The 27001-nt window shown below is 25.9% G+C and overlaps 1 protein-coding gene across 1 annotated transcript in view; it reads left to right on the forward strand.

Annotated features, from left to right (window-relative positions):
• LOC101241857 (uncharacterized) overlaps positions 1–27001 on the forward strand; it is a 95120-nt gene that overhangs the window by 17195 nt on the left and 50924 nt on the right. The window contains exons 4-8 of the mRNA XM_065809108.1: positions 7304–7353; positions 10101–10365; positions 13785–13853; positions 16356–16526; positions 22752–22928. Coding sequence (XP_065665180.1) covers positions 7304–7353; positions 10101–10365; positions 13785–13853; positions 16356–16526; positions 22752–22928 — 732 coding nt within the window. The remainder of the gene's footprint in view (positions 1–7303; positions 7354–10100; positions 10366–13784; positions 13854–16355; positions 16527–22751; positions 22929–27001) is intronic.

Below are 27001 nucleotides of genomic sequence, written 5' to 3' on the forward strand. Positions count from 1 at the left end.
ATTATATTTGAAAATAAAAAAAAGGCCTTTAAAGAGTTGTATTTTTAAATGGTTCATTAAGTACTGGTCTTATTTTATAATTTGATGATTATTCAATTAATTTTGATTAGTGAGTTAAATACCAACTTTTATTCTTAACTTCTGTTTTCCCCAACTTGTAAATGTATCCTTTTTCATGATATTGTGTTACAACGTTTGCAAAAATAGTACCAATGTCTCTGTCTTGTATTAGTTTTCTTTCTGTATGTATTAGTTAATTAAGTGCTATTTCTTTAACTTTTTTTTGTTGTAGTTTTTAAGGTGCTCCCAGAAGTCCTTACGGTCTTATCATAGAGGACCATGCTAGAGCTGGCATTGAACTTCGAACATCTGGGTTCTGAGCCAGCACTCTAACTACTGCGCCATGACTCCCTTAAAATTTATATTCTATTCTAAAATTATTTTTGCTGCTTCTTCTCTTCATGGTATCACAATTTGCTTCTGTCTACATATTTGATTGATTTTTGTACAGCTAACATTACTATTTTTTTACATACTTTCATTTTCCATCGTTTTTACTGATGTAATAGCTCTGTCATTAACTGTTGCTGATTGTCAAATTCCTTTTGGTGTTCTTTTACACACATATACTTGGTATATTATCATTGAATAATTACAGTAGTTTATATATATTTTTTAAAAGAGTAATTACTCTTTATTTCATCTTTATTTAGTTTATCTTTTGATTTAATACTTTTTCTTCTTATGATTGTTTTTTATTATTCTTGTTTTTTTCTCTCTCTTTGGGCAGAGAAATATTTAATTATGTTTTTGCTTACAAACATTATGTTTTATTTTAATATTGCCAAAAAGTAATGTTTTTGAAGACTTTTTATTAATTTTTTCACCATAAATGTGTTGAATTTTTTTTAATGCTGTTGTCTTCTATAAAATGAAAGTTTGAGAATAATATGATTCATTCCCTCTGCTATCAAAATTTGGCTGTGTGAATGAATAAAAGCCAATTGGTATAAACTTTTGTTTAATAAATATACATTATAACTGTATACTATAGCATTAATTAATATGACTCTATGCAATTATTTTAGGAGATATTTCTTGATATAGATTTTTCAAGATAATCTCGTAACAATTAGTTTGGTTATTTTGCATTGTGGTTTAAGTATAAATAGTAGTTGATGACCAATGTTAGTAGCTGTAATCTATGAAATATAAATAGAATTAGTAAATCTTTAATTAACTTTTCAGAAAAAAGAATGTTTCTTTTTGGTTTAGAAAATTTTGTTTTAAAAGAATGGAACCAGTTTTCCAGCCTGATTGAGAAAAGCAGCTTGGGCACAATCAGAAACATCTGTTTCAACTTTGTTTTTTTTTGTCAGTTGGTTGTTGAGCTTTTTTTTTAGATTTTAAGATCTTTTAAGATTTCTTTCATTTTATTGAAATGCTTTATAGCCTCTGCAGGCAGTTGAAAAGTTTTTGAGATAAAAGATTTATTTGAAAAATGTTTTTTATTTTGGGAATAGTACAAGAACATGCCAAGTACTAAATAGAGAGTACTTAATGAAGTGCTTAATGGAGGATTATTATTGGTAGTAGGCATATCAAATATAGGCTTTCATACATATCTGGAAAAAAGGTCATTTTTGTAACAAAACTAAGAAGGTGTTAATAAAGTTTTTTTTATCTTGTGGTAGTGCTTTTATTTTATTTATTGATGAGTGAATTTGAATTTTTATTGAAATTTTAGATTTGGGTACTTAATATTAAAGTAAACTTCACAAGGATGGACTTAAAATGTTCTTACTTAGCATGATTGCCGAATTATTTTTTGGCAGTTTAACAACCATGCTAAGAATACTGTTAGTTCAGTTGTTGCAACATTTCTATATTCTGAGCATGATTTTTTGAATTATTTTTTTTAGCATTTTTCTGTGAACAAACTTGATTATAAGCCTCAGTAAATTTAAGAGTAGAGTTTACTAGTAGTTGACAGTCAATAGTATGTGAGTTTAGACCTCATATGAATGCGTCATAAGGTATTCTTTACAATTTTCTGAAACAATAACTTGTTTTAAATTGTGATCTTTTCTAAGAGTGGATAACCTGCAAAAACTCATTCATAAATTCATCCAATACCAATTTATATAAAGCTAACTGATGTTAGCTTCACAATATCAAAAAGAGATAGCACCATAAAACGATTCAATATCAGCAATATAGTTGAATACGTAAGTTGTTAAATAGTCAATAGTACATCAAATTTATATTCCATTTGTGCTGTTTTTATTTTTTAGCAGTTTTTGGGATTAGTATTAAATCTTTCTGGTCTTTCTGATGCTTATCCACTTTGATTAAGGAAAATTTGCAAAATAAATTGTAGCAAATTAAAAGAAGACATTAAATAGTTACTTATTGTTACAATATTAAATTTGTTTTAAATTTTGATCTGTTCATTGCTATGGCATTTTTTTTCTTGTATCTAAATAATGTATTAGTTATTAATTACTTTTAATAAAAGACATATTTATTTAGGGATATTTAATGAAGAGTTAAATTTTTATTATAAAATATTGATAATTATGTTGATTTAATCTTGCTATATTATTATTTGCTCAGTAAACTTTGCATTTTGATAACTAAACTATCAAAATGTTGGTAACTCTATGCCAAATTGAATCTCATTAAAAATTGAAGATGAAAATGTGTATAGATACATGAAACAGTTGTATCAGCTAATGGCTTTGAAAAGTCTTTTAATTGAGAAAATACTAGTTGTCAGTTTTTGCCAAATGTAAGTAAATACTCAGGTTTTGCCAGTAAGTTATTTGGCCTCAAAAATAATTCTTGTTATCAATAATCACTAATAAAAAATAAGTATTCTTTAAAAAGGGTTGTTAATCCTGTCAATCTTGGAGTCTATCAAAAAATTTTTCAAAAAAAGGAATCAATCGTGTGGAAAAGTAAATGGTTAGATAAGTAAATTGCCTATATGAGAGTTGGCTTCTATTTGGTGCTGCTTGCATTTGGTTGTTACTTTCCCCTTATTATTATATTAGTTATATAAATGCTCTATTATATTAAAGCATCCCTATTAAAAAAATAAAGCTTTCAAAACACTTAAGAAGAGTATTTTTCTTAGAAGCTTTCTTTTTATTCTATAAAAAATACTAAGTGTGCAAGATTTAGAAAAAGTTTTTTAAGTAACAGTTTTTATTCAAGAAACCATTTTAAAAATTATTTTTTCTTTAGCTTAACCAATAATAAGTATTTTAAAATTGAATTTTCTTTTCAATTATTGTTTTTATTGGAGGTAAAAATCAACTGCTAAAGGGAAAACCTATATGTAACATTTTATAACTTGGTTTTAAGTTATTTAAAGATTTTTTTGTATTGATGTCAAATATTAACATTAGCATGTTAATCAGACTAGATTTTAAAATTAGTAAATCAACAAGGCAGAATTTTTGCAAAAAACAATATAGCATTATAAATAAAGTTTTTTGTTAATAATTTAACAATTTGTTGAGGTAAGTTAAATTATTGTTAAACTTAGTTTTTATGGTTTGTTTACAGTTTGAACGCAACTTGTATCCACACTTGGAAATCCCTTTAAAGCATGCTTGCTCAGAAAAAAGTTTAAATAGTAATGCAAATGTTTTTATGAGGATATGACAGTTATCTTGATTTAAAAAGCGTTTTTGCTTTAGTGGGAAAAAAGCTTCAAGCATTCTAATGAATTATGTCAAGACAATAATGATTGATAAAAATATTTTTTCATTGATAAATTAGGAAATTTTTTAATGCAGAAACATTTACTCAATTTAAACCACATCTTACAAAGTTTAAGAGCCTTATAACATCTTGTCGCATTGTAATGAGACGTGTTGAAAACATTTTAAACAATAACCATGGTTTAAGTTTTAGCTCATAAATTTTAGCTTTTGTTTGATATATAAAGAGCATTAACCTTTGTTTTACTGCATTCATTTAGGATCTGATAAGACTTGTTATTCTGTTATTATCAGTTTTTTTTTTTCTTTTTTATTCTCCTCCCTAAGGCCAAGAAGGCCACTACAGATGAGGAGGCTACTTAATTGTGGTTATAACCCTCTCTCAACTCTATAACTCCGAAACACGAACCTTGACAAACAAGGCTGCTGTGCAGAGAAGCAAGTTGAGTGCGGTACTACCAGGGACGTGGTGGGGATCGAACTCTACCACTACACCACTACCGTATAGATATAGTTGTAATGGTTAGTTATACTTATTATCAATTAATATGGTTCCCTTTCTGTTCTAATGGTTGACTAAGAAATAGTGAAATAGTAAGTAATATAATAATTAGGCATTTAGTTATATCGATTGTCATATTTGCTGATATTGCCTGATCCACAAAGGAGTGCTGCTACATTGACTGAGGGTTTGGCATAGGGCAGCAATCTTTTTTTTATTCTTCTTCCTTTTTTTCTTTTATATATATATATATATATATATATATATATATATATATATATATATATATACATATATATATATATATATATATATATATATATATATATATATATATATATATATATATATATATATATATATATATATATATATATATATAAATATATATAAGAGTTCAGGATCTACAGGAAGAGTTCATCAGGAAGAACTCTTCCTGTAGATCCAGCAATGGTGAAACTTCAAGTTGAAGAAAAAAGTTAGATTTGTGTTTTTTACTAATTTATTATTGCTCTGTTCTTTAAGAACATTGAGCGCTCTATTTGTAAAATACACTAACATAATTTACATATATATTTATATATATATATAATAATAATAATAATAATAATAATAATAATAATAATAATAATAAGGGCAAATCTTTAATTCCATCTCTCTTGTATGGTTCAGGCTTTGTCACCTCACCTAAAGACAAACCTGAATTGTTTGCTAAAAACATTTCATCAGTGTTATTAGTCTCTTGATTCCACTAGTTGCGTTCTACCTGATATTGCCAACAAACAGGTTGATCCATTGCTTGACATTTGTATCACTCCAGCTTCTGTATCTAAGCACTTAATTTCTCATCTTGAATCTAATAACTTACTTTCTGACCATCAATATGGATTTTAATCTTCTCATTCTACAGCTGATTTGCTAACAGTAATAACCGATAGGTTTTATCGTGCATTAGATAAAGGTGGAGAGGTTAAGGCCATCGCTCTTGACATTTCAAAAGCTTTTGATAAAGTTTGCTATACTGGTCTTCTCCATAAGCTTTCTTTTTATGGTGTATCCAGCAACATCTTTAAGATCATTGAATCCTTCCTTTCCTATCTTTTTCTTAGTATAAAAGTTGTCCTCGATGGACAGCACTCTTCTTCTTATTCTGTAACTTCAGGGGTTCCTCAAGGTTCCATCCTAGGCCCTATACTCTTTTTAATTTACATTAATGATCTTCCAGATATTCTCACATCTAAGGTGGCATTGTTTGCTGATGATACTACCATTTACTCTTGTCGAGATAAGAAACCAACACTCTCTGATTGCTTGGAGGGGCATTTGAGCTTGAAAAGGATCTCACTTCTGCTATAGCATGGGGCTCACAGTGGTTGGTGAACTTCAATACAGATAAAACTCAATTTATTTTAGTCAATCGTTATCGCAATAAGTTAGATCTTCCTATATTTATGAACGGTGATGTACTTGATGAGTCATATACTCTTCATCTTCTAGGATTAACTCTTACTTCCAATCTTTCTTGGAAACCATATGTCAAATCAGTTGCAAAATAGCATCTGCTAAGGTTGCATCTCTTTATCGACTTTGATACTTTCTTACTTCGGATTCTATTCTCTATCTCTATAAATCTCATCCTTTTTCTGTGACTGTTCCTAAGTGCTCCAAAAACGCTTATTCATCTAGTTTTTTTCCTCAAACATCAGTTCTTTGGAATTCGCTTCCTTCATCTTGCTTTCCTGATTCATATAATTTGCAATCCTTCAAGTCGTCTGTCAATCATTATCTTGCTCTACAATGTTCATCTTTTCTCTTCCAGTAACTTCGAACTTTAATTAGTGGTTGCTTGCAGCCTTGTTGGAAGCGAAGATGTTTAAAAAATATATATATATATATGTTTGTATATATATATATATATATATATATATATATATATATATATATATAAATATATAGCTTGATTATCAATATAAAACAAATTTTTAACTTAAGCATACTTTGTTATTAATAAGCTATGCAGTTGCCACATCCTTGTTAATAAACTTATAGTGATACAATAGGTTTCTTTTGTGATCTTAACAACTAAAAGTATTGAAAATGACACCATCCATATGCAGCATGTTACTACTCTGATTTTTAATAGCTATGCTATTAATGCCTTTTAAAGAGTTATTACAGAGTTAGTAAAATCTTTCAACCAGACAGAAATAGTTGCAATAGGCAATTGAAGCCAAAAGTAGAGTAAAAATGGTCTAGCATTTACCATTCCAGGCAGGAAACAATGTCGCACAGGTTTGCAAGATCAACAAAATTTCTTTGTTTACCTCTTTATTTATTTGCTGAATAAGTAGTATTAGGAGTTTAGAGTTAAATTCTCATGGCTTTTTGATTAAAAAAGTATGCTCTTGGGAGCAGAAGTTCATGTGGCAGGTTGTACTGGATTACATGTTGCCAGTAGCAGTGTGATCCTTATCCTGACCTGAATTTTAATTATGACATAGGTTTAACATTTGATTGTGACATCAGTAATGCTTTATGCAGTAAATACCTTCATCTGCAGTAATAGGTACATATTTGTAACTATGTTTTGAAATTTATATTTTTAAATATTAAAGTATTCAATTGTTCTAATCTCAAAATGTAGAGTTTTCTTGCCATCATAGCAGTTTCTCTGCTCTATGACCTTGTTTGTCAAGGTTTGTGTCTTGGAGTTTACAAGTTCAGACAGAGTTGTAACAAAAAAAAAAAAAAAAGAATTTTTGACTATAGAAGCCCACTTAGTCTTGAGCAGGTAAATAAATAAAAAATCTTCATGAGCAAGTAGATGTTGATGTGAAAAAGAAATATAAGTATTTGTGTCTGAATTGTAATTTCAATGAATTAATTAAATGCAGTAACAATAAATAATAAACTACTTGTATAAATTGCAAAAAAGTTAAGAATTTTTTTTATCAAACATAGGTAGTGATTATTTTTCAGTTAGAGTTCATGGAATTTTCAGTTAGAGTTCATGGAATTAATAATATTGTAATCCTAATTTGTAAAATGTAAAATTATTTTATATTTTTAGGATGTCCCAGTGGAGTTTATGACTTTCTTTTGCAACCTATGTCAAACACAGTAAGTTGTGTGTTAGTAATATTTGTTCGCAAAAAGTATATATTTCTCATATGAATATTTCTAGATTCTGCATTCGTAAAAAATTCTTTCTCTCATTATTATATATATTTTAACTGATTTGTACCCAAATGAAAATTTATGAATCTGGATTAAATATTAGGGTATCATATTAAATATTAGGAAAATTTCAAAAATGATAATTATATTATAAAAAGCTCCATTGAAAAAAAATATTGTAAAAAATACTTATTAAGATGCGCTTTTTTCTTTTTCAGTTAATAAACTTTAATTTTAATGATGCAAAGTCTAACATATTTGTTTTTAAATAGTTATTATTTTCAAAATTTTTATTTAATTTTGCTTTATTTGAGACCCAACATAATACACTTTAAAAATTTTTTTTTTAGATAATATTAGGAACTTGTTATATGTTCAAAGGTCTTGGGGACCCTAAAAATATTTTTAATTTTTTTAAAACTAGTGTTTTTTTATCATATAGAACACATTAAGAGGGTAAAAGCATATATTTTTCAAAAATGTTATTTTTTGGGACACCCTATTAAATATCAACTGGCCAAAACACAAAAAACTGATAACAAAATTCTCAAAGAAGTGAAAAGTGGCTGAAAAATGTATCAATCAAGATGATTAAAATCTTTACAAAAAAATGACGATTGCAGTATAAAAAACGTTTGGGTCATATCCTGTAATAATATATTTTCAATAAAAATATTTTGATTCATTTGAACTTTATTACACTCTTCCATCATTATTTTTTAAATTACTTATGTTTAAAAATTGTATCTTTTAAATTTGTTTAATTAATAATCGACTACAAAAAGAAGAAAGAAAAATCTTTTTACTCATATATGCATGTTGATATCTCTAATTTCCATATATGCATTACATGCAAAAACAAGTTTTGGTGTTTATCATCAAAATGAAAGAAACTCTTTTAAATGCTTTAACAGCATTTAAAAACGAAGGCAAGGAAAGCTGTTAAAATTTCTGTTAAAAAGGAAGATATGTACTGGTATACAGATAATGTACACAGAATACCAAAATTACAAAGAGAAATCAAGAGATACAGATAAAACAAGTATGAAATGACAGAGTTAATGGAGCAGACAAGGTTTTTGCCTTGAACAAAAACAAGTTTTACAAAAGAAGATAAAATTAAATCATACAAAAATAAATATTAAAAAGATATCATTAAAATTAATAAAAACATTTTGATGGCTCATCTCCATCATCATTGGTAGCATTTAGCAACAAAATGGTCACACTTTAACCTCATGCAATGAAAAAAACAAGCCCTAATCTTAAAGTAAAACCTCTTTATCAAACACTCATTTCTACTTAGAATTGAGAACAGCTCTCTATTCAAATTAAGTTCTTCATTTATAGCTACTGCAAAGATCCTTGGCCATATGATGCTTCATAAATTTTCAAATCTCCATCTACCATTTACCAACTTTGGTGATCAATAGAGGTAAGCTAGCAAATAATATTTAAGAGTACCTATAAAAATCCTCTCATGGTCTTACATAGCAGTAGTAAACTATTGCTATCAGTTAGGAGTGTTAAAACTTTGAAAGACAGCATAGAAAACAATAGTTTTAGTGAGTTGAAAAATTTTGAGAGTTTCCTGGCATTCCTGTTCCTTCTAGCAGTTCTAGTGAGATTTTTTTGAAAGGCTTGTTTTGCTTGGCATTCCTGTGGCTCAAAAAAACATTGGGAAGAAGCAGTTATCGTCTTATAGTTACAAAAAGTTGATTGCTTTAGGGTTCATAAAAATATCATCAATATATCTTTTGATACTACTACATCTAATAGAAAAATAATCCAGAGGATGTATACCCGAATAGAAGAGGAATTCGGGTAAGCGTTATTGCGGTTAGCTGAAAATGACTTGGGTTTCAGGATCCCATGATTTTTTTATAAAGCAAGGTGGATGGCGGTGACAATATATGCACTTAAAATGATCCTTTTCACTAGAAAATTGAACATGTCTTGACATGAGTTGAAAAGAATGAAATTGAAATGATTTTAAATCATTGAATGAAAATGAATGAAAGAATGATTTTGCCTATACAATAACAGTTAAATAAGTTAAACAATCATAATTAAATAATCATAATTAAACAAATTATTTAGTTAACCAAAACTGTTAAATATATTGACCAATATTCTTATTAAATTAATTGAATAACATTTTATTGCAAAAACAGATAATCATTAATACTAGCTATATGTATATATATATATATATATATATATATATATATATATATATATATATATATATATATATATATATATATGTATATATATATATGTATATATATATATATATATATGTATATATATATATATATATATATATATATATATATATATATATATATATATATATATATATATATATATATATATATATATATATTCACTTAAATTATGCACTGGTTTCAAAAGAAATTGCTTTGAACAAAATCAAAGCAATTTCTTTTGAATAGGATTATGTGTGTATAAAAGTAATGTGATACAACAGGTAATATCTACATGGCTTAATTTTGTAAAAAAAAAGAAAAACATTTGTATCATTTAGGAACACTATTATTAAGTTTTGTAGTTTTATTGCAATTAATGTTGTATTTAAGGAATATTTTAATTATTTATTTAAAGATTAATAGTAAAGTATTGTGGTAAATGTTTTATAAGTTTATAACGTGTTCTTTTTAATTTAGAATTGGAGTTATTCAGGATCTATTTGGAGTAGTAATGAAACATTGAATACTGACTCACTTATTGATGATGTTGATGGATTTAAATCTATAAACTATTATAAGAAAATATATCCATATTTTTGTGTTGGAATGAGTAATTACTCTCAATTATTTACTGATGGAAAATGGGCTAAACTAGTTGTTTCATCACCGAATACATTATTGAACCATTTTTCAAATAAAACTGCAATAAGTTTTGATAGTTATGTAATGCTTGCAATGTCAGGTATTCAAATATAACTTAATGGCTTATCAAACTTCTTTGTTTGCTATTCATTGCTGTTTATCAAATAATAAAATATATAAATAATATTTTTCAACAAAAGTTTAAGGGTCATTTTTTATGACATCTAGATTAATGTTTGAGTTTAATAAATTTATGATAAATAAATGAATAAATAAGAGCAATAAATTTTATTTTTAGTATATAAAAGAATTCCTTAAAATCAAAGAATATTTTTCATTGCTGTAAAGTAATAATATATATTTCTTTGTAGTAAAAATATATAACATGTTTAATCAACCAATTGAATTTTGTCTGTTGAAATAGGTATTGACCAATAAGAATTGATATAATGAAACATGTCATTATATAAATTGCAAATTTCTTTAGGATATTGTCTGTAATATGCATTTTTTCCTCAGTTGTTTTCAGCGCAAATTAATTTTTTTGTGAAATAATAAATTCCAAAATATCAAGTTATCTATAAGTAAGTTCTTTATTAGCTACAAAACATAAAAAATAATAAAAGAAATTAATCAAATTAAAACCAAAGTCAAAATAATCTTCTTTTTTTTCATGTATAAATAATTTTTTTTTTTATGCTTGTGGTTATTTAGATAAAAATCTCAAAGACAAAATAAAAAAAAGATTAGAAAAATTTATTTAATTTTTTGTTTAAAGATTAAGGAAAGTTATGAACACCACACTTACTCAGCATGTTTTTATGACATGTTACTTGGCATGCTACTTTTTTTTTTGAGTTGGCTTTGCTAATGACATTGTTAAAGATTTTTCATAGGTCTCTTAAACCTAACTTCTGAGATAAAATAGGAGAATGATTGACCTTAGCATTAGAAAGTAGAATATAAGTAAAGAATGTATGATGTATTTATTCTGTTATTACTTTTATTACACATTTTATCATAGTGCTTTATTTTTTGGCTGATTACTTTTCTTATTTCTTCATTTATATTTACATAACTATCTTTTATTATTATTGCATAATGCTATTGTAATGCCATTATTACATGTCGCTTATACACACTTACTATCAGACACGCATTACACTACCTGAGCTTCCACGGGATACTGGTTCTGGGTGTGGGTTGGACTAATTTTTCTTTGATTCATAGAGCAGATAGAAAACCATACTTGAGTGTTTAGTCCATCATAGATTTAAGTAAAGTATGTGTTTATTTCTGTTGTATACATATATGTTTGATTTAATTTTGCTCAGATTGTTATGGTCTTATATTTGATGACTTCAATTGATGGAACACCCTGAATAATCAGGTATTCGACCGATTGAAATCATTGGCTACTTATTATTATTCTAAATTATTATTTGAGGAAGCCTAGACTGTTTTTTTTCTTTTATTTACAATTTTATCTAATGTTAGGTTATTTTGCATTTATTGAACTATATTTAATGTGTATGTTTTTTTTAGTTTGACTATGTCTATCTCATCATTAAATTTATTAATGGTTTCTATCACATCATAATACTTCATATTGATAACACTGCATTTGTTATTTCATAACCTTTTATCTTTTATTAAAGACTGTAATATTTTATTAAAGGCATCTTAAAAAATATAAAAAATGATAAAAAATGTTTCCCTCTTGAATCAAATATTTATTCCATCCAGTAAATTTTACATCTTTTATCCATTTACCCTTTGTGTTGGGGCAGATATTATATTTATTTTGCACTGATTTCTTGCGAGAGAGTAGTTTTTGTCAAAAAGGTAAAATGGAGTAAATCAATAAGAATAAGACTTCACTTAAATGACACAAAACAGTTAAAGCTTCCATGCCTGTCTGAATCCAGGAGATTATAAAAGCGACACAAATTCTAGCAAAAAGACATAAAATTAGCTCAAAAAAAAGTTCAGTTAGCTCAAAAAAAATCTTTATAAATAAGTTAGCCTTAAGTTAGTACTCATGTACACTATAAATTAGATTACTGATGTACTCTGCTAATTAGATTTTTCTGATGTAAAGTTAAGTTAGTAGTAAAAAATCTCATGCAAAAGAAGTACAAGACTTTACTTAAGTTAATGGTATTAAGAAGTAAAAAGGTAAAGGTTTTAGTAAGGGATTGAGAAATTAAAAAGTTAAGAGCTTTAGAGCCAGAAGTGTCAGTATTACTAGATCCATTCAGTGTGATGACATACTAGATCCATTCAGTAATATTGGGTGAAAAATAATAAGAGTTTGATATTGCTTCCATTTAAATTGAGATTGATTTTGATTTAAACAGTATTAAAAAAACTGCATTCTTGAAGAATGCGGTTTTTCTAATACTAAAAAGTTTCTAAAAAGTAGGAGATCAATAAAAGACAAAAAGAAAATGATTGATTGAAGAGGTTTTAAATGGAAGCACATAATTGAATGTTCAAAAGTTTCAAACCTGATTTTATAACATATACTTATGTATCATTAGATGAATTGATACATAAGTATATTCCCAGGCTATGCATATGACTAATGCAGTCTTTGTGAACCAGGATACTAGCCTTAGTGAATCAAATGAGACTAACCTTTCTAAGATGAAACCAGTGAGTTTCACAAAGTTTAAACAAAGGACAATATTTGTTGATTTTTGCAATAGATAAGATTCAACAGGTTAAAAGTTACTTTAAAGATGATGACGATGAGATGATGGCATTTTTTTACTGTCTTTAGTTATTTTATTCATGTTTTAAATTAGTAAAGAACTTAAAACAACTATAGATAGCGCATGACATCCTAAGCAATAAAGTTTACTTGACCAAGAACCTTAAAAAAAGGGGTTTAGGGGCATTTTAAGAAAGTTAACTTTACCTTGTCTTTATTGGACATGCAACAGATTATACTAGATTACATGTTACTAGTAGTAGGATGATCATGATGATCATAATCTTGACCTGACCTGAACTTCTGCTGAACTGTTTTTCCAATTTAAGTCAGTTGATGTATGTACACCCTATCCATATTTAAGTCTGTCAATGCATGGACACTCTACTGTAACTATAGATATGAGTGGATTTATGTAAAAGTTGATGTACTTAATCTTTGAAACTTTGAAAAATAAAAATATAACTATTAATAACACCAATAATAGTTAAAAAAATTAAAACTACCTTAAAATAAAACATTAAAATTAAAAAAAAAGAACCCTTACAAGAATTCGAACCCACAACCTCATCAGCCGCACCTCAACTCTAGAGTATTATAACATCGACAGCACTATGTAATTATATTAGTTACTTTAAAAAATTAAAGTATTTAGGCATTTTTTGCGTAATAGGGTTTCTATTATATGCACATCGGCTTGAACAATGACTTTGTTTTTATTTTTATGATATGTTATTTAACTAATTCATATTGTCGTTATGCATTATATTATTAATGTTTCTATCATTTTTTTGTTTTTTCAGATTTGCCGCTAGGTAGTTTATCACAAACAATAAGTTGGTACCCAGGGTTTCAATCTGTGACCAAATCAGGTAAATATATTTGTCTGTTCTCAGAAATTATTTTTCTGTTCAATGAAATAACAAAGACTGGGGACAATCATATAAAAATCTATGGAAATAGTGTAACAGTAAAATGTGTGTAAATATTCCAAAATTTAAAAAAGAATTTTGTTATTTAGTAAATTTTTTTTTTCTTTTGTTAATTCACCTTCTAAGGCTGAGAAGGCCTCTACAGACGAGGAGGCTACTTGTTTGTGGTAAAACCCTCTCTTTACTTTACTCTAAAATTGTTTTGTTCATCTTGTTGACAAACAAGGCTGCTGTGCGGAGAAATGTGTTGAGTGCGGTACTACCAGGGACGTGGTGGGGATTGAACTTGAAACCTCTTGCTTATGAAGCAAGCGCTCTACCGCTACACCACTACCGCATGAAATACTCCAAAACTTTGAATATTGTAGTTGTAAATGAAAAAAATGACATTCAGGGAAATTAAAATCTATTAGGTAAGAAACAATGTTAATTTTATAATAGCTTCATAAGCTTTAAAATAAACATAAACATGAATCCGGCATTTGTTAGTTTTAAATTCATTAATGTCATTAATTATCATTATTATCAATAGTATTATAAATTAGTTTGTCAGGAAACACATGTAATGAAAATTCAGAAAATATTTTTAAAACCTCCTTATATTAACTCTAATATTGATGATTCATTGAAAATGATGTTGTCTGAATGTATACAAAATTTTCTTTTTTAAAAGTTGTAGGTATACCAGATGCAGTTGTAGGTGTAGCAGCTATAGTTGTAGATGTAGAAGTTGAAGTTGTAAATATAGCAGCTGTAGTTGTAGTAGATAGTAGGTGTAGTAAGTGTAGAAATTTTATTTGCAGGTGTAGAAGTTGAAGTTGTAGGTGTACCAGCTGCAGAACTTTGATGATTGAGAAAATTCTGAAATCATGACTCTAACAAGCCATGCACTTTTAGTAGATGATCTGGTTGAAGACATCTAAATTTTATTGAAACAGAAATAAAATTTTTAAAAGAAACCAAAAGTATATCATAAATTTTTAAAATAATTTACATAATTACAGGCTGCTAGGATTAATAAAACAAACAGAAATATTGACTTAATGGTGAAGCAGTAAAAACTGCCAAAATAGTTTTCTGATTACATTCAATTCTTTGTAACTATTTTAATGACTGCATTAATATTTTCAATGCAATAATTATTCAGAATTGTTGCTTGTTTGTAGGGCTTCTTAGAATGTTTTTTTTTGTCTTAATATTTTATTTTCATAAAATATTCATTGCATAGGAATATTTTATAAATATTTAATTTATGATATAGTGTTATTTTTTTATAAAAATTTATTTATTCAAAGAATTTATTATTAAAAATCTTGTTAAAATTTTCCATTTTTTCTTTTTCACTTTTTGTTGAAAATTGTTATTTTTTATGCAATATGAATTTTTATATAATTCTATAAATAATAATAGTAATAATAATAACAATAATAATGATATATATTTTTGTTTATATCTATATATATATATATATATATATATATATATATATATATATATATATATATATATATATATATATATATTTGTTATATATATATATATATATATATATATATATATATATATATATATATATATATATATATATATATATATATATAAACAATATATATTTGTTATATATATATATATATATATATATATATATATATATATATCTATATATATATATATACATATATATATATATATATATATATATATATATATATATATATATATATATTATATATATATATATATATATATATATATATATATATATATATATATATATATATATATATATATATATATATATATATATATATGCAACTCAGAATTAGGGTCAGCATTCAGCAAAGCCGACCTTAAAGTGTTTAAGGTTGACAGAAAATTGCTTTTCAGAAAAAGACATTTTTATCAAGTTTTTTTTGCCGACCTCTAATAGTTTGAGGTTAGCAAATTATTGGCAACCTCATTTTTCCTAATTCTATTCGGAAAAAATGAGTTAGGAATTAGGAAAATCTACATCAGTAAGTTCATCAGGAAGAATCATATATATATATTTAAACAATTTTAAAATGTAGTCTACAAACAGAGTGCTCAATGTTCTTAAAAGAACAGAGCAATTATAAATTAGTAGAAAATCGCCTAACGAAAATTTATCTCATTTAACACTGTGTTTTATCAATAAAGACTCATCAGAAACCTGATGAGTCTTTATTGATGAAACACAGTGTTAAATGAGATAAATTTTTGTTAGGTGATTTTCTACTAATTTATATATATATTATTATTATTATTATTATTATTATTATTATTATGCAAAAAAATAAAAAAACATGGCTATGTATATACATATATACATAGCAATGTTTTTTTTGTCTTTTTTACAATTTTGTATTATTCATATTTCAGAAGTTCATGTTCAATTACAGTTCTAACTATTTTAACTTTAAGGTATTCCAAGATACATGTTTGGAGGAATTGTAGAAAAAGTAAACAGTACTACCTATAACTATATGGCAATGGGAGTTGAGCAAGTATATTCTGACACACCCATTGTTGGATCTTTCCTTCTTAACTATAACAAAACTATATTAAACACAAGTTATAAAGGATATTTTTTAGGTATTGTTTATATTTTGTAATTTTTTTTATTTTTAGAAAATAATCTCATATACTACAAATAAAAACAAATTAATTTTTTTAAAACTTAAAACTCCAGTTAAATATTTTTGGACCAAAAGTTGATTTTCAAAAAATAAATGATTTTCAAAAATATCAGAACTTGTCTTGTACTTTTTTTAAAAGCGCAAACAGATATCAATGCAACCCTGCATGTCAACCTCGCATGTCAGGGTTACTTTGATAGCTAATTTTTTCTCAATCAAATATCAAGTTAACCTCACCACAAGGGCTCAATGACTTTTTAGGCATTTAAAAAAGATTTATAGACCTAGTTCACCTAATACAATCTAAAAAATTGAAACATTTAAAAAATTGTAAAATATCATCAAAAATTTTTTACAGGTATAGGAAACAATATTGATCCCTTATTTTCCTTGTTTCATCTGTAATTCTCTCCACCACAATAGATTATGGAACAGCTTTATCCCTATCATCTTTAATTTCTGTATATTTAAAAAATTTACTTGCCAGTTGTTTTTCAAAAACTTTATATGAAGCAATTTTACTTTCTCAAACACTTTACCAACTTGACCAATAAAATTAACAACAGATTTGTTCCTGGAGTAAATTCAAATGGAATGTTAATTGTTTTATCAGTTGATTCCATAAAGTCATCACTGTCATCTTGAAGTTTCATTTTAATTCCAGAATCACCATCAATAGGCGTTTTCCATCTTAAAAAGGTGATCCTCACATTCAGAGAGAGCAACTGGATGTTCAATTTGCTTTCCATGTTCACATTTTATTCTGTTGTGCAATGTCCCATATGGCATTTTAAATGTTTTGGGCTTGATGCTTTCAGCAAACTCATAGTACCCTTTCGGCAACATCAAAGGGCTGCTGATAACCCAGTTTCCAAATATGAATGATAAGCACGACTCTCTTCCTTTTTTTAGGTCTTCATATTACAAGTAAGTAGGTATATAGTACCTATAGGTATATAAAAAAATATAAGTAGGTATACCTATAGGTATATAAAAAAAATATGTTCTTATAGTATTTTATTATTGTTTAGAATACTTTTTTTTACACTTTTATTTAAAAATTTTTACCTGTTTTTTTTCAAATTAATTTTATGAACTCTTATTAAACTTTTGATTAGTGTTTTTAAAATCTTAACAAAATCTTCAAAAAATTTTAAAAACAAAACACTGAAAAATACAAAAGATAATAAAATCATACTACAAAGATAATGCTGAAAAAGCATCATCAAAAAAATTATCAATGTTACCCCGGGTATTAGAGCAACCCCATTTAGAGGTAGTTTTACTTTTTTTTATTGATAAAAATAAATTTTAAAAACTTTAAAAACTGAACATTTTTTTTATTGCAAAATAATTGACAGTGTTTTAAAACTTTAACTACATGTTTCTAAACTATTTGTAAAGAAGTTATGAAACTAATATAGTGTCATAAGTATTTTGTGTATATATATAAATATATATATATATATATATATATATATATATATATATATATATATATATATATATATATATATATATTTACATATATATATATTTATATATATTTATATATATATATATATATATATATATATATCAGTCTTTCACAAGAAGACGTGTGATCGCACGTCTTTATATGACCAGGCAAATTATATTTTGCCTTGATGATTTGACTGCAGCTTTTGACATTATTTCAAAATTTTAAAATGTGCTACAAAAACTTACTTAAATTTATCTAATAAAAAACTTTAAAAAAGAAAAAAAATCTTAATGAAAGAGAAAATAAAAAAAATACTTGACTAAAGCAAAAACACACACAATATATATATATATATATATATATATATATATATATATATATATATATATATATATATATATATATATATATATATATATATATATATATATATATATATATATATATATATAGATATATAGATATAAATATACATATATATATATATATATGTATATATATATATATATATGTATATATATATATATATATATATATATATATATATATATATATGTATATATATATATATATATATATATATATATATATATATATATACAAATATATATATATATGTATATATATATATAAATAAAATTCTTGAGAATTTTGTAAAATGAATTTTACAAAATTCTCAAGTGATTTCATTAGTCCACACTTCTTTAAGAACTTTTTGAAGATGTTCTTCATATTTTGGCTGATGTGCTGCAACTTTCTGCTTCATTATATTCCAGCAGTTCTCGATAACATTAAGATTGGGTGAGCTTGAGGGCCAATTAGATAATTTTTCAATTTTATTATCAGTAAACCAATTCTTAACTGTTTTAGCTGTATGATAAGGTAGTGAATCTTGCTGAAAAATGCTGGTTTTAGTAATTTCCATGCGCAGTTTCACTTTGTCTTTCAATACACTTAGATACTTTTGTGCATTGACTTTTTCATCTTTTTTAAAGATGTGCAACCCGCATCGTTCTTGCGATATGATTGCTCCCCATACCATGACTGAAGGAGGTTGTTTTACTGTTTTTATGGTATACTGTGGATTCAGTTCTCCCACAGGTCTTCTAACATAATTATAACCTGTGCTTCTAATTTGTTGAAACATACTTTCCTCTGTAAACATTACGCGCTCCCACCATTCCGGTGTCTTGTTTTTTAAACTCTTACAAAGTTTAATCCTAGCTTGTAATTGACATGGAGTTAAAGGTTTTATAGCTGGTCTTCTTGCAACTAGACCAAAGTCATAACAAAACCTTCTTCTAATTGTTCTCGAACTAATAGTAAGTCGCCTTTACATAACAAGTTGTGATAACCTTGCAGATATTGTGTGGGGCTCACTATTAACAATTCTCTTTAAAATATGGTCTTCTCGTGATGTACTCACATTTTCTACCACAATTTTTGCGATTTGAATAGTCTTGCACACACAAAGCATTTCGCACAGCAAATCTTGATATTTTTAATTGTTTTGCTATACTACTTTGAGAATAGCCCTCAGAAAATAGTGCATTTATTTTACCTTTAACAAAGTTATTAATATCACGCTTTTTACCCATAATATCACAACTATGGCAACCTGACAGGGTAAAATACATCAAAATATCTTCAAAAATCAAAATATAATAAAAAAATTACTTGTACCCAAGGTAATAACGCCATAAATAAACAATAAGTTAAAAAATTTTAAAAAACGTAGCCTGCCTTAATTTTTTGGCCACTACTGTATGTGTGTGTATATATATATACACACACATACAGTATATATATATATATATATATATATATATATATATATATATATATATATATATATATATATATATATATATATATATATATATATATATATATATATATATATATATATATATATATATAGTCAGTAATTTTATTTTGTTTTACAAGTGTTTCTTCAAGTAAACACCATGCCTACAATCTAGGGGATTTTTAGTTAACAGTGTCTTAATATTTTATACTTTGGAAGAAAAAAACACTTTCAAAAAATTCCAGTAGAAGCTTTTAACAAACTTTTAATAAATAACTTTGTATGTCTTTTTGATGTCTTACAATAAAATTGTGAAAAGAAGTCAATTGCATTTACACATGTGATATTAGAATAAAAAGAGTAATAGTGTTTGTATGTGATTATTATACTTCAGAATTAATAGGAAAAACGTCTGTATCAGTTATTCTAAATATGTTTCAATCCTGTATCATGACTTTAAGAGAAGAAAAAATGCTTCAGGTATCTAATGTAACCAAACTATATTTGGCATTGCTCAACAAAGTTAGAGCGTCAGAGCAATGAATTAAGTATGCTAATTGACATTAGTACCTATGGATTACATACTATTAATGAATCCTTTCAAATAAGTTCCAGGGCTGCATATTGTAACTTGAAGAAGTTATTGCCTTTAATGTGCTAGATATAAAAATCAATAGAGGTTTTGTCAAAAGTTGTGATAGTGGTTGAGTATTAGAAGTCTTTACCAAAGAGTAAGCAATCTGGATACAGTAAATCAGAGTGAATTTTTGAAGATTTAAGTGGTTAAAGAAATAAAGTTTTAGTTTTTATAAAATTAAATTTTTTGAAGAAATCTGTGGCGACCTAAATGCATTTCTTTGTATGTTTTTGTAGAATTCCATCCTGATACTAATGTTGCTCTTTAAGTTTTTTTTAAATTTTAAATAAAAATGATAATTTTTGCTTTATAATGAAAGTATTGAAATATTCTAAAACATGAAATCTTTTCATATTATATTTTTCAAGAAGTTTTAAGATAAAAGCACAAATTATTATTTTTGATTTTGCTATTCTTATTCTGCAATATTTTTTTTAGTTACTTTTTAAACTGATAAATGAAAGTAATTTTTAATTTTAAGAAAATTCTTTTCTAGTGAAAACACTTAAACAACTGCTACATAATGTCTATGCAAATTTGATTTGATTTTTAATTGCCAAAAATGCAATGTCTTTATTAAAAATAGAAATATCTTTTTGTGTAAACCATCTTTCAACCGGCAAGGTTGTCTTCATTGAAATAATCTCCCGAAAATCAAGAGTATGGAGAAGATTACGGATGTTTCAATTTACAATTTACAAAAATGTTGTCTAAATGTACAATAGTGTTATTGAGATGAGCCCTTTTATCTTTTATCTTATCTTATTCTTTATCTTCATTTGTTGCTTGCTGTTTGATGCATATTTTACCCAGGCTAACTTTTTTCGTTGTTTTGCATGTTTTGATTTTCTTTTAGTGAGAGTTTTGTTTATTTAATTTTTTTATTTAGGTAATAAAAAATTGCAACATTAAGGTAACTACTTTAATTAAACAAATGTACAAATATTAATATTTGCATCCGAATGCTATAACTAAGAAATTTGTAGAGTATTTTGTTACCTCTAATCACCTGCAAGAACCAACAAATGTTATGTGGCAAAATGGAAGAACAATGTGAAAGAAACAATGTCTCGTAAGCTTGAATCAGACAGAAAATCAAAAATTATGACTGCTAGGAACATCAATTGTCTGAAAGTTGTCTAGAATGACTGATCTAGAACTTTGGCAAAAAAAGTGCAAAGAAATTCAAGTTTATTCATTCCTACATTGTAAAAACATTAAAAAACAAAGCAAACATTTATTATTTAAAGAAAAAACAAATTCCTGATTGCCTTGATAAACAATTGAAATTAATTCTTTTTATATTTTCCTATTTTTAGATAATAAAATAGAAATTAATTTTTGAGTTTATAACAATTTAATAGGTAATAGAATATAAATTTGATTATAGATATAAAAATTCATTTATATATAATAATATAAATTATAATGATATATAATAAATTGTTGTAATTTTAGCCTCAGTTTAGTAGTTGTAAACCTGTATAAAATATAAAAAAATAAACTCTATCAAGAATCTTGATTAAAGACATAAATGATTAGTCATTTAAGTTGCTTTTTTGTGGATTTTTAAAAGACGATAAAATTTAATGTACTTCCCCAACTAATGTTTTGACATTTACAAAGCAGTTTTATGTATAATAAAGCCGTTACAGCCATGTATATATATATATATATATATATATATATATATATATATATATATATATATATTATATATATATATATATATATATACACACCAATATTTAAGCTTAGGTTGCATTTAGTTGTATTCAACTTTACTAGGTTTTTATGTTGATTTCAGAGTTTTCAGCATTTAAATTTTCGCTTAAATTATCAAGAAATCTAATCATTCATTATTTTTGACTTTCGAGTCCTGAGTTCAATGTTTCATAAAATCCATATGACATTGTAAAGGTTAAAGCACAATGACACTATATATGAGTTTTACAAGAGATTTGGTTTTCTAATTTATCTCAGTGTAAAGATAAATTGTGATATAAAAGGTTTGCCAATGCTTATGACAAAGTTAATGGTACATAAAAATTTTATAAATATTGGCTATTATTAACTTGGTTTAGGGAAGTTGGTTAACGTTTATTAGGAATCAATTATAATGAGGATTTGTTTGATTTTAATAAATTTATATTATTTTTGTTAAATTTATGTAATAATATATATGACAATAAAAATATAATAATTATGTGGTAATAATAGTTCAAATATTGTTGTTGTTAAATTTGAATTTTAAACTGTTAGTTTTAATTTATAGGATACAATGCACCTTTAAGTTATACCGTATCTACATTTAATATTTCTGGTTTAAAATGTGATAAATATTCTTTCGTAACATGTGGAAAAGGAAGATACTCTGGTTATTGCAGTATCCCAGGAGATGTTTCAGATGCATTTTGTGAATTTCAGCCCTACTGTTATCTTGAGTGCGCCTGTAAGATTTCTATTAAGATATTAGAAAATTAAAAGTAGTACTGATTTAATAAAATTTTTCTGAGCAGTCATAGACTGGTTATTTTATAGAATAGTTTTATAGGGTGGTACTTGAAATAAGTAATGTTCAACAACACTTGTGATTCCATTAAAAACTTTTTTATTGATAAAGTGATCTGATTTGATTACTTTTTTTATTTATATACAGTTTTGTTTCCCCGAACCAAATAGGACTACTGTAGTTGAGGCTATAATAACCATGTAAGTGCCTAAGTAAGCTTTAAAGTTACCATGGCTACTCTTTTAAAGTTGATGCTGTTGTTTAATACTGATGTTATAAAAAGTATATCATTTTATTAAAAATACATTCCAAATAGATATATTTATATTAGCTTGGAAATTAAGGTTCTGAGACTGGGTGAAATCAAATAGAAACTGATTTTTTTAATTTCCCTTTTTGGTTAAGGTTATAAAAGTATGAAATAGTTAATGTTATGAAAAAAATATTTATAAAGTTTTGAAAAATGAGATACAGTAATTAGCAATAAAAATATAAGTTAAAATAGTAGTAAATATGCTAAACAAATAATAGTAATAAAAAAATATAGTAATAAACATATAAACATAAATTAATAAATAAATATACTTTGAGTCAGTAAAAAACCAAATTAATAGTTTTTTGAATTGAACTTCAACACAGTTCAAAGTCATATATATATTTATATGTATATATATATTTATATGTATATATATATATATATATATATATATATATATATATATATATATATATATATATATATATATATATTTATATATATTTATATATATTTATATATATATATATACATATGTATATGTATATATATATATATTTATATATACATATGTATATATATATATATATAAATATATATATATATATAAATATATATATATATATATATATATATATATATATATATATATATATATATATACACATATGTATATATATATATATACATATATATATATATATATATATATATATATATATATATATATATATATATATATATGTATATATATATATATATATACGACCCTCAGAATTAAGGTCAGCCGACCTAACTGCCGACCTGAAAGTGTTTGAGATCGGCAAAAAATTACCAACCTCGTTTCTATGTTTTATGGTAAGACCTTTGTATCAAATAATTTTTACCGACCTGATGCCGACCTCTAAAAGATTGAGGTTGGCAAATTATTGCCGACCTCATTTTTCCTAATTCCGAGGGTTGCATATATATATATATATATATATATATATATATATATATATATATATTATATTAAATATATTATATTAAATATATTATATTAAATATATATATATGTTTAATATATTTTATCATATTTATTAAAAACTGTATCAAATAAACTGTAAAAAAAGCAATGGGAAAGGACAGTTTTAACAGTTTTAACAAAACTATTTTTATTTTTAGTTTTATATTTTTAATTGAAAACTCTTTAAAAATAGAATAACAAGTTAAATAGAATAAATATTTATTCCAGAAAAGAAAGAACTTTTTTATATGCAATACTTTTATAGTTGCATTTTTAACTTAGTATGTAAAATAGGATTTAATTAAAGCAAAATATAGATACACACATATTTTATAACTTAAAATCTCTTTTCATATTTTTAACTTTTTTAAATTAGAAAAAATTTTTTTTACAAAAAAAAAGTTATGAATGAACTTTTATATATAAAAATATCAAAAAATGTGAGGCAAAATTGTATTTTAAAAATAATCAATTGTTTTAATAAAAAAGTGATCTAAATATATACTTAAATAGAGTTATTGGCATATCAGAGAAATGTGTGTGAGAAACAGTTAAACAAAAAGAAGAAACTGAATCATTTCACTACCGCCAATGATCTAAAAGACTTTGTTTCAGCACCAGAAAAGAAGACCCGTACATAGTTATGAGTTCCATGCAAAGTCATTGATGGACAGCACCAGAAATTGCCACCGACTTCAATGAACACCATGTAACAAAAGTCAACAATGGTTAAATGACATTTGATAGGTGTTGCTCTCAGAGGTTGTGTAGCAAGAAAAAAAACATCTGACTTTCGCATATTTTTTAATGTATTCTACTCTGAATTGCTTTTGGGCTACTTTAGTGCTACAATTTTGTATCAATTTGTGCTAATTGTCAATTAGAGTCTAAAATTGATGTTTACATGTTTATTTTCAGATATAACTGAAATATTTTGGAACATTTTATATTATGGAGACCTTATTTAAAGCAGTACTAGTTAAAATGGTACGCGGTAAAGAACTGATATCTGAAAAGCAAGCTCAGGTCGTTATTTTGTACAAATTGAACATTTCTATAAGACAGATAGCCAAAAAGCTTGGTATTTCACATTCCACTGTTGTAGCTACTGTAAAGAGAAATCAAGAGCTGAAAAGTTTGAAATCCCGTTCACGGGCTGGGCGCCCGAAGGTTACAAGCAACCGTATGGATAATGCTATAAAAAAAGGCAGCAAAAAAATCAGACAATTATTTGATGCAGGCTTGAAATCTTACCAACCGTTTTGTCAGAAGTACAAGCAGTGGACACTAGCCCAGTGGAAACAAGTGATGTTTTCAGATGAGACAACATGTCACAATTCTACTCATTTTGTAGACATGTCAGACGCCCACCAAATCAGAGGCATAATCCAAAGTACGTTATACCAACAGTCAAACAGGCTCCAAAAGTTATGGTTTGGGGAGCAAAAAATTTTGCTCCCCAAACCATAACTTTTGCCTTGGCCAGGCAACAGTCCAGATCTCAATATTATTGAGAATGTTTGGACTGTAATGAAGCAGAAGATTGCTGCACATAGCCCAAGTTCTGAAGATGACCTCATCAACTGGATTAAACGTGTGTGGGTGCAGGAGATTCCGCCGGACTATTGCGAGAAGCTTTATAATTTACTGATTTATAATTTACTAATTGTTTTTCTAAATTTTGAGTGTTTTTTGTAAAAAATTGCAGTGGTCGCAAACTTTTGTCCATGACTGTATATATATATATATATATATATATATATATATATATATATATATATATATATATATATATATATATATATATATATATATATATATATATATATATATATATATAAATATATATATATATATATATATATGTCATCATGATAATGATGATGGTCATTGTCATCGTCATCATCTTCATCATATGAAAAGATATTACTTGCCAGCATCTAAATAAATAACAAACATGTATGTTTATACCCATAATATGTATGCATAAATCTTGGAAGCTTTTATTCCTTCTGAAATAAAAGCTTGGAAGCTTTTATTACTTCTCTTCAATATTTAGTCAAGTCTCATTCTACTCTGCATTTTTTGCCATCTTGAACAGTTGCTTTATTAACAGTAATCATTTTATTCATCTTTTTTACAAGAACATCTCTCTTATAAACAAATGTCCTTTTACTACTCTGAGAAACCAATGTAAAAAGGTCCTATCTGATGTTGAGCTCTGTTATTCTAAGTTTACTAAATCTTGTTTCTTATCTCAGATGTTAGGTTCTTGAGACATTTGGTAAGTCTTCAAAAATGTCATAAACTAAAGTAAGTCTAACATTTAATCTCTAAATCATGATTTAATGGCCACACTCTTCCTGCCAGTTAAACAGATTAACCCATTATTAAACATCGAAATCATTCTGGCATTCAATGCTAAGTTAATTCTCAATTAAACACTCTACAGTTTGTGCTCCAGAATAGATTTCCATAGAATAGTCCAAAGTTTCCAAAAGTGTTCACCAGAACTCTCTTCAATTTTTCAAAACTCTAGAAAACACTTTGACCTCTCCAACTATTTCTTTATATGACAATATCTTTATATAAAGGTTTTTTGGTTATTAAATTATTTCCTTCTAACTGCAGTATTAAAGTTATTCTTGAAGACCTAATTTCTTCTTTATCTTAAGTAACTCTAAGGATACCACAAGGTTCCATCTTTGCTCCTGTATTGTTTCTTATCTACAATAACAATCTTCATGA

The sequence above is a fragment of the Hydra vulgaris genome, chromosome 11 (genome assembly GCF_038396675.1).
Source record: "Hydra vulgaris chromosome 11, alternate assembly HydraT2T_AEP".
In the NCBI taxonomy this organism is placed as follows: domain Eukaryota; kingdom Metazoa; phylum Cnidaria; class Hydrozoa; order Anthoathecata; family Hydridae; genus Hydra; species Hydra vulgaris.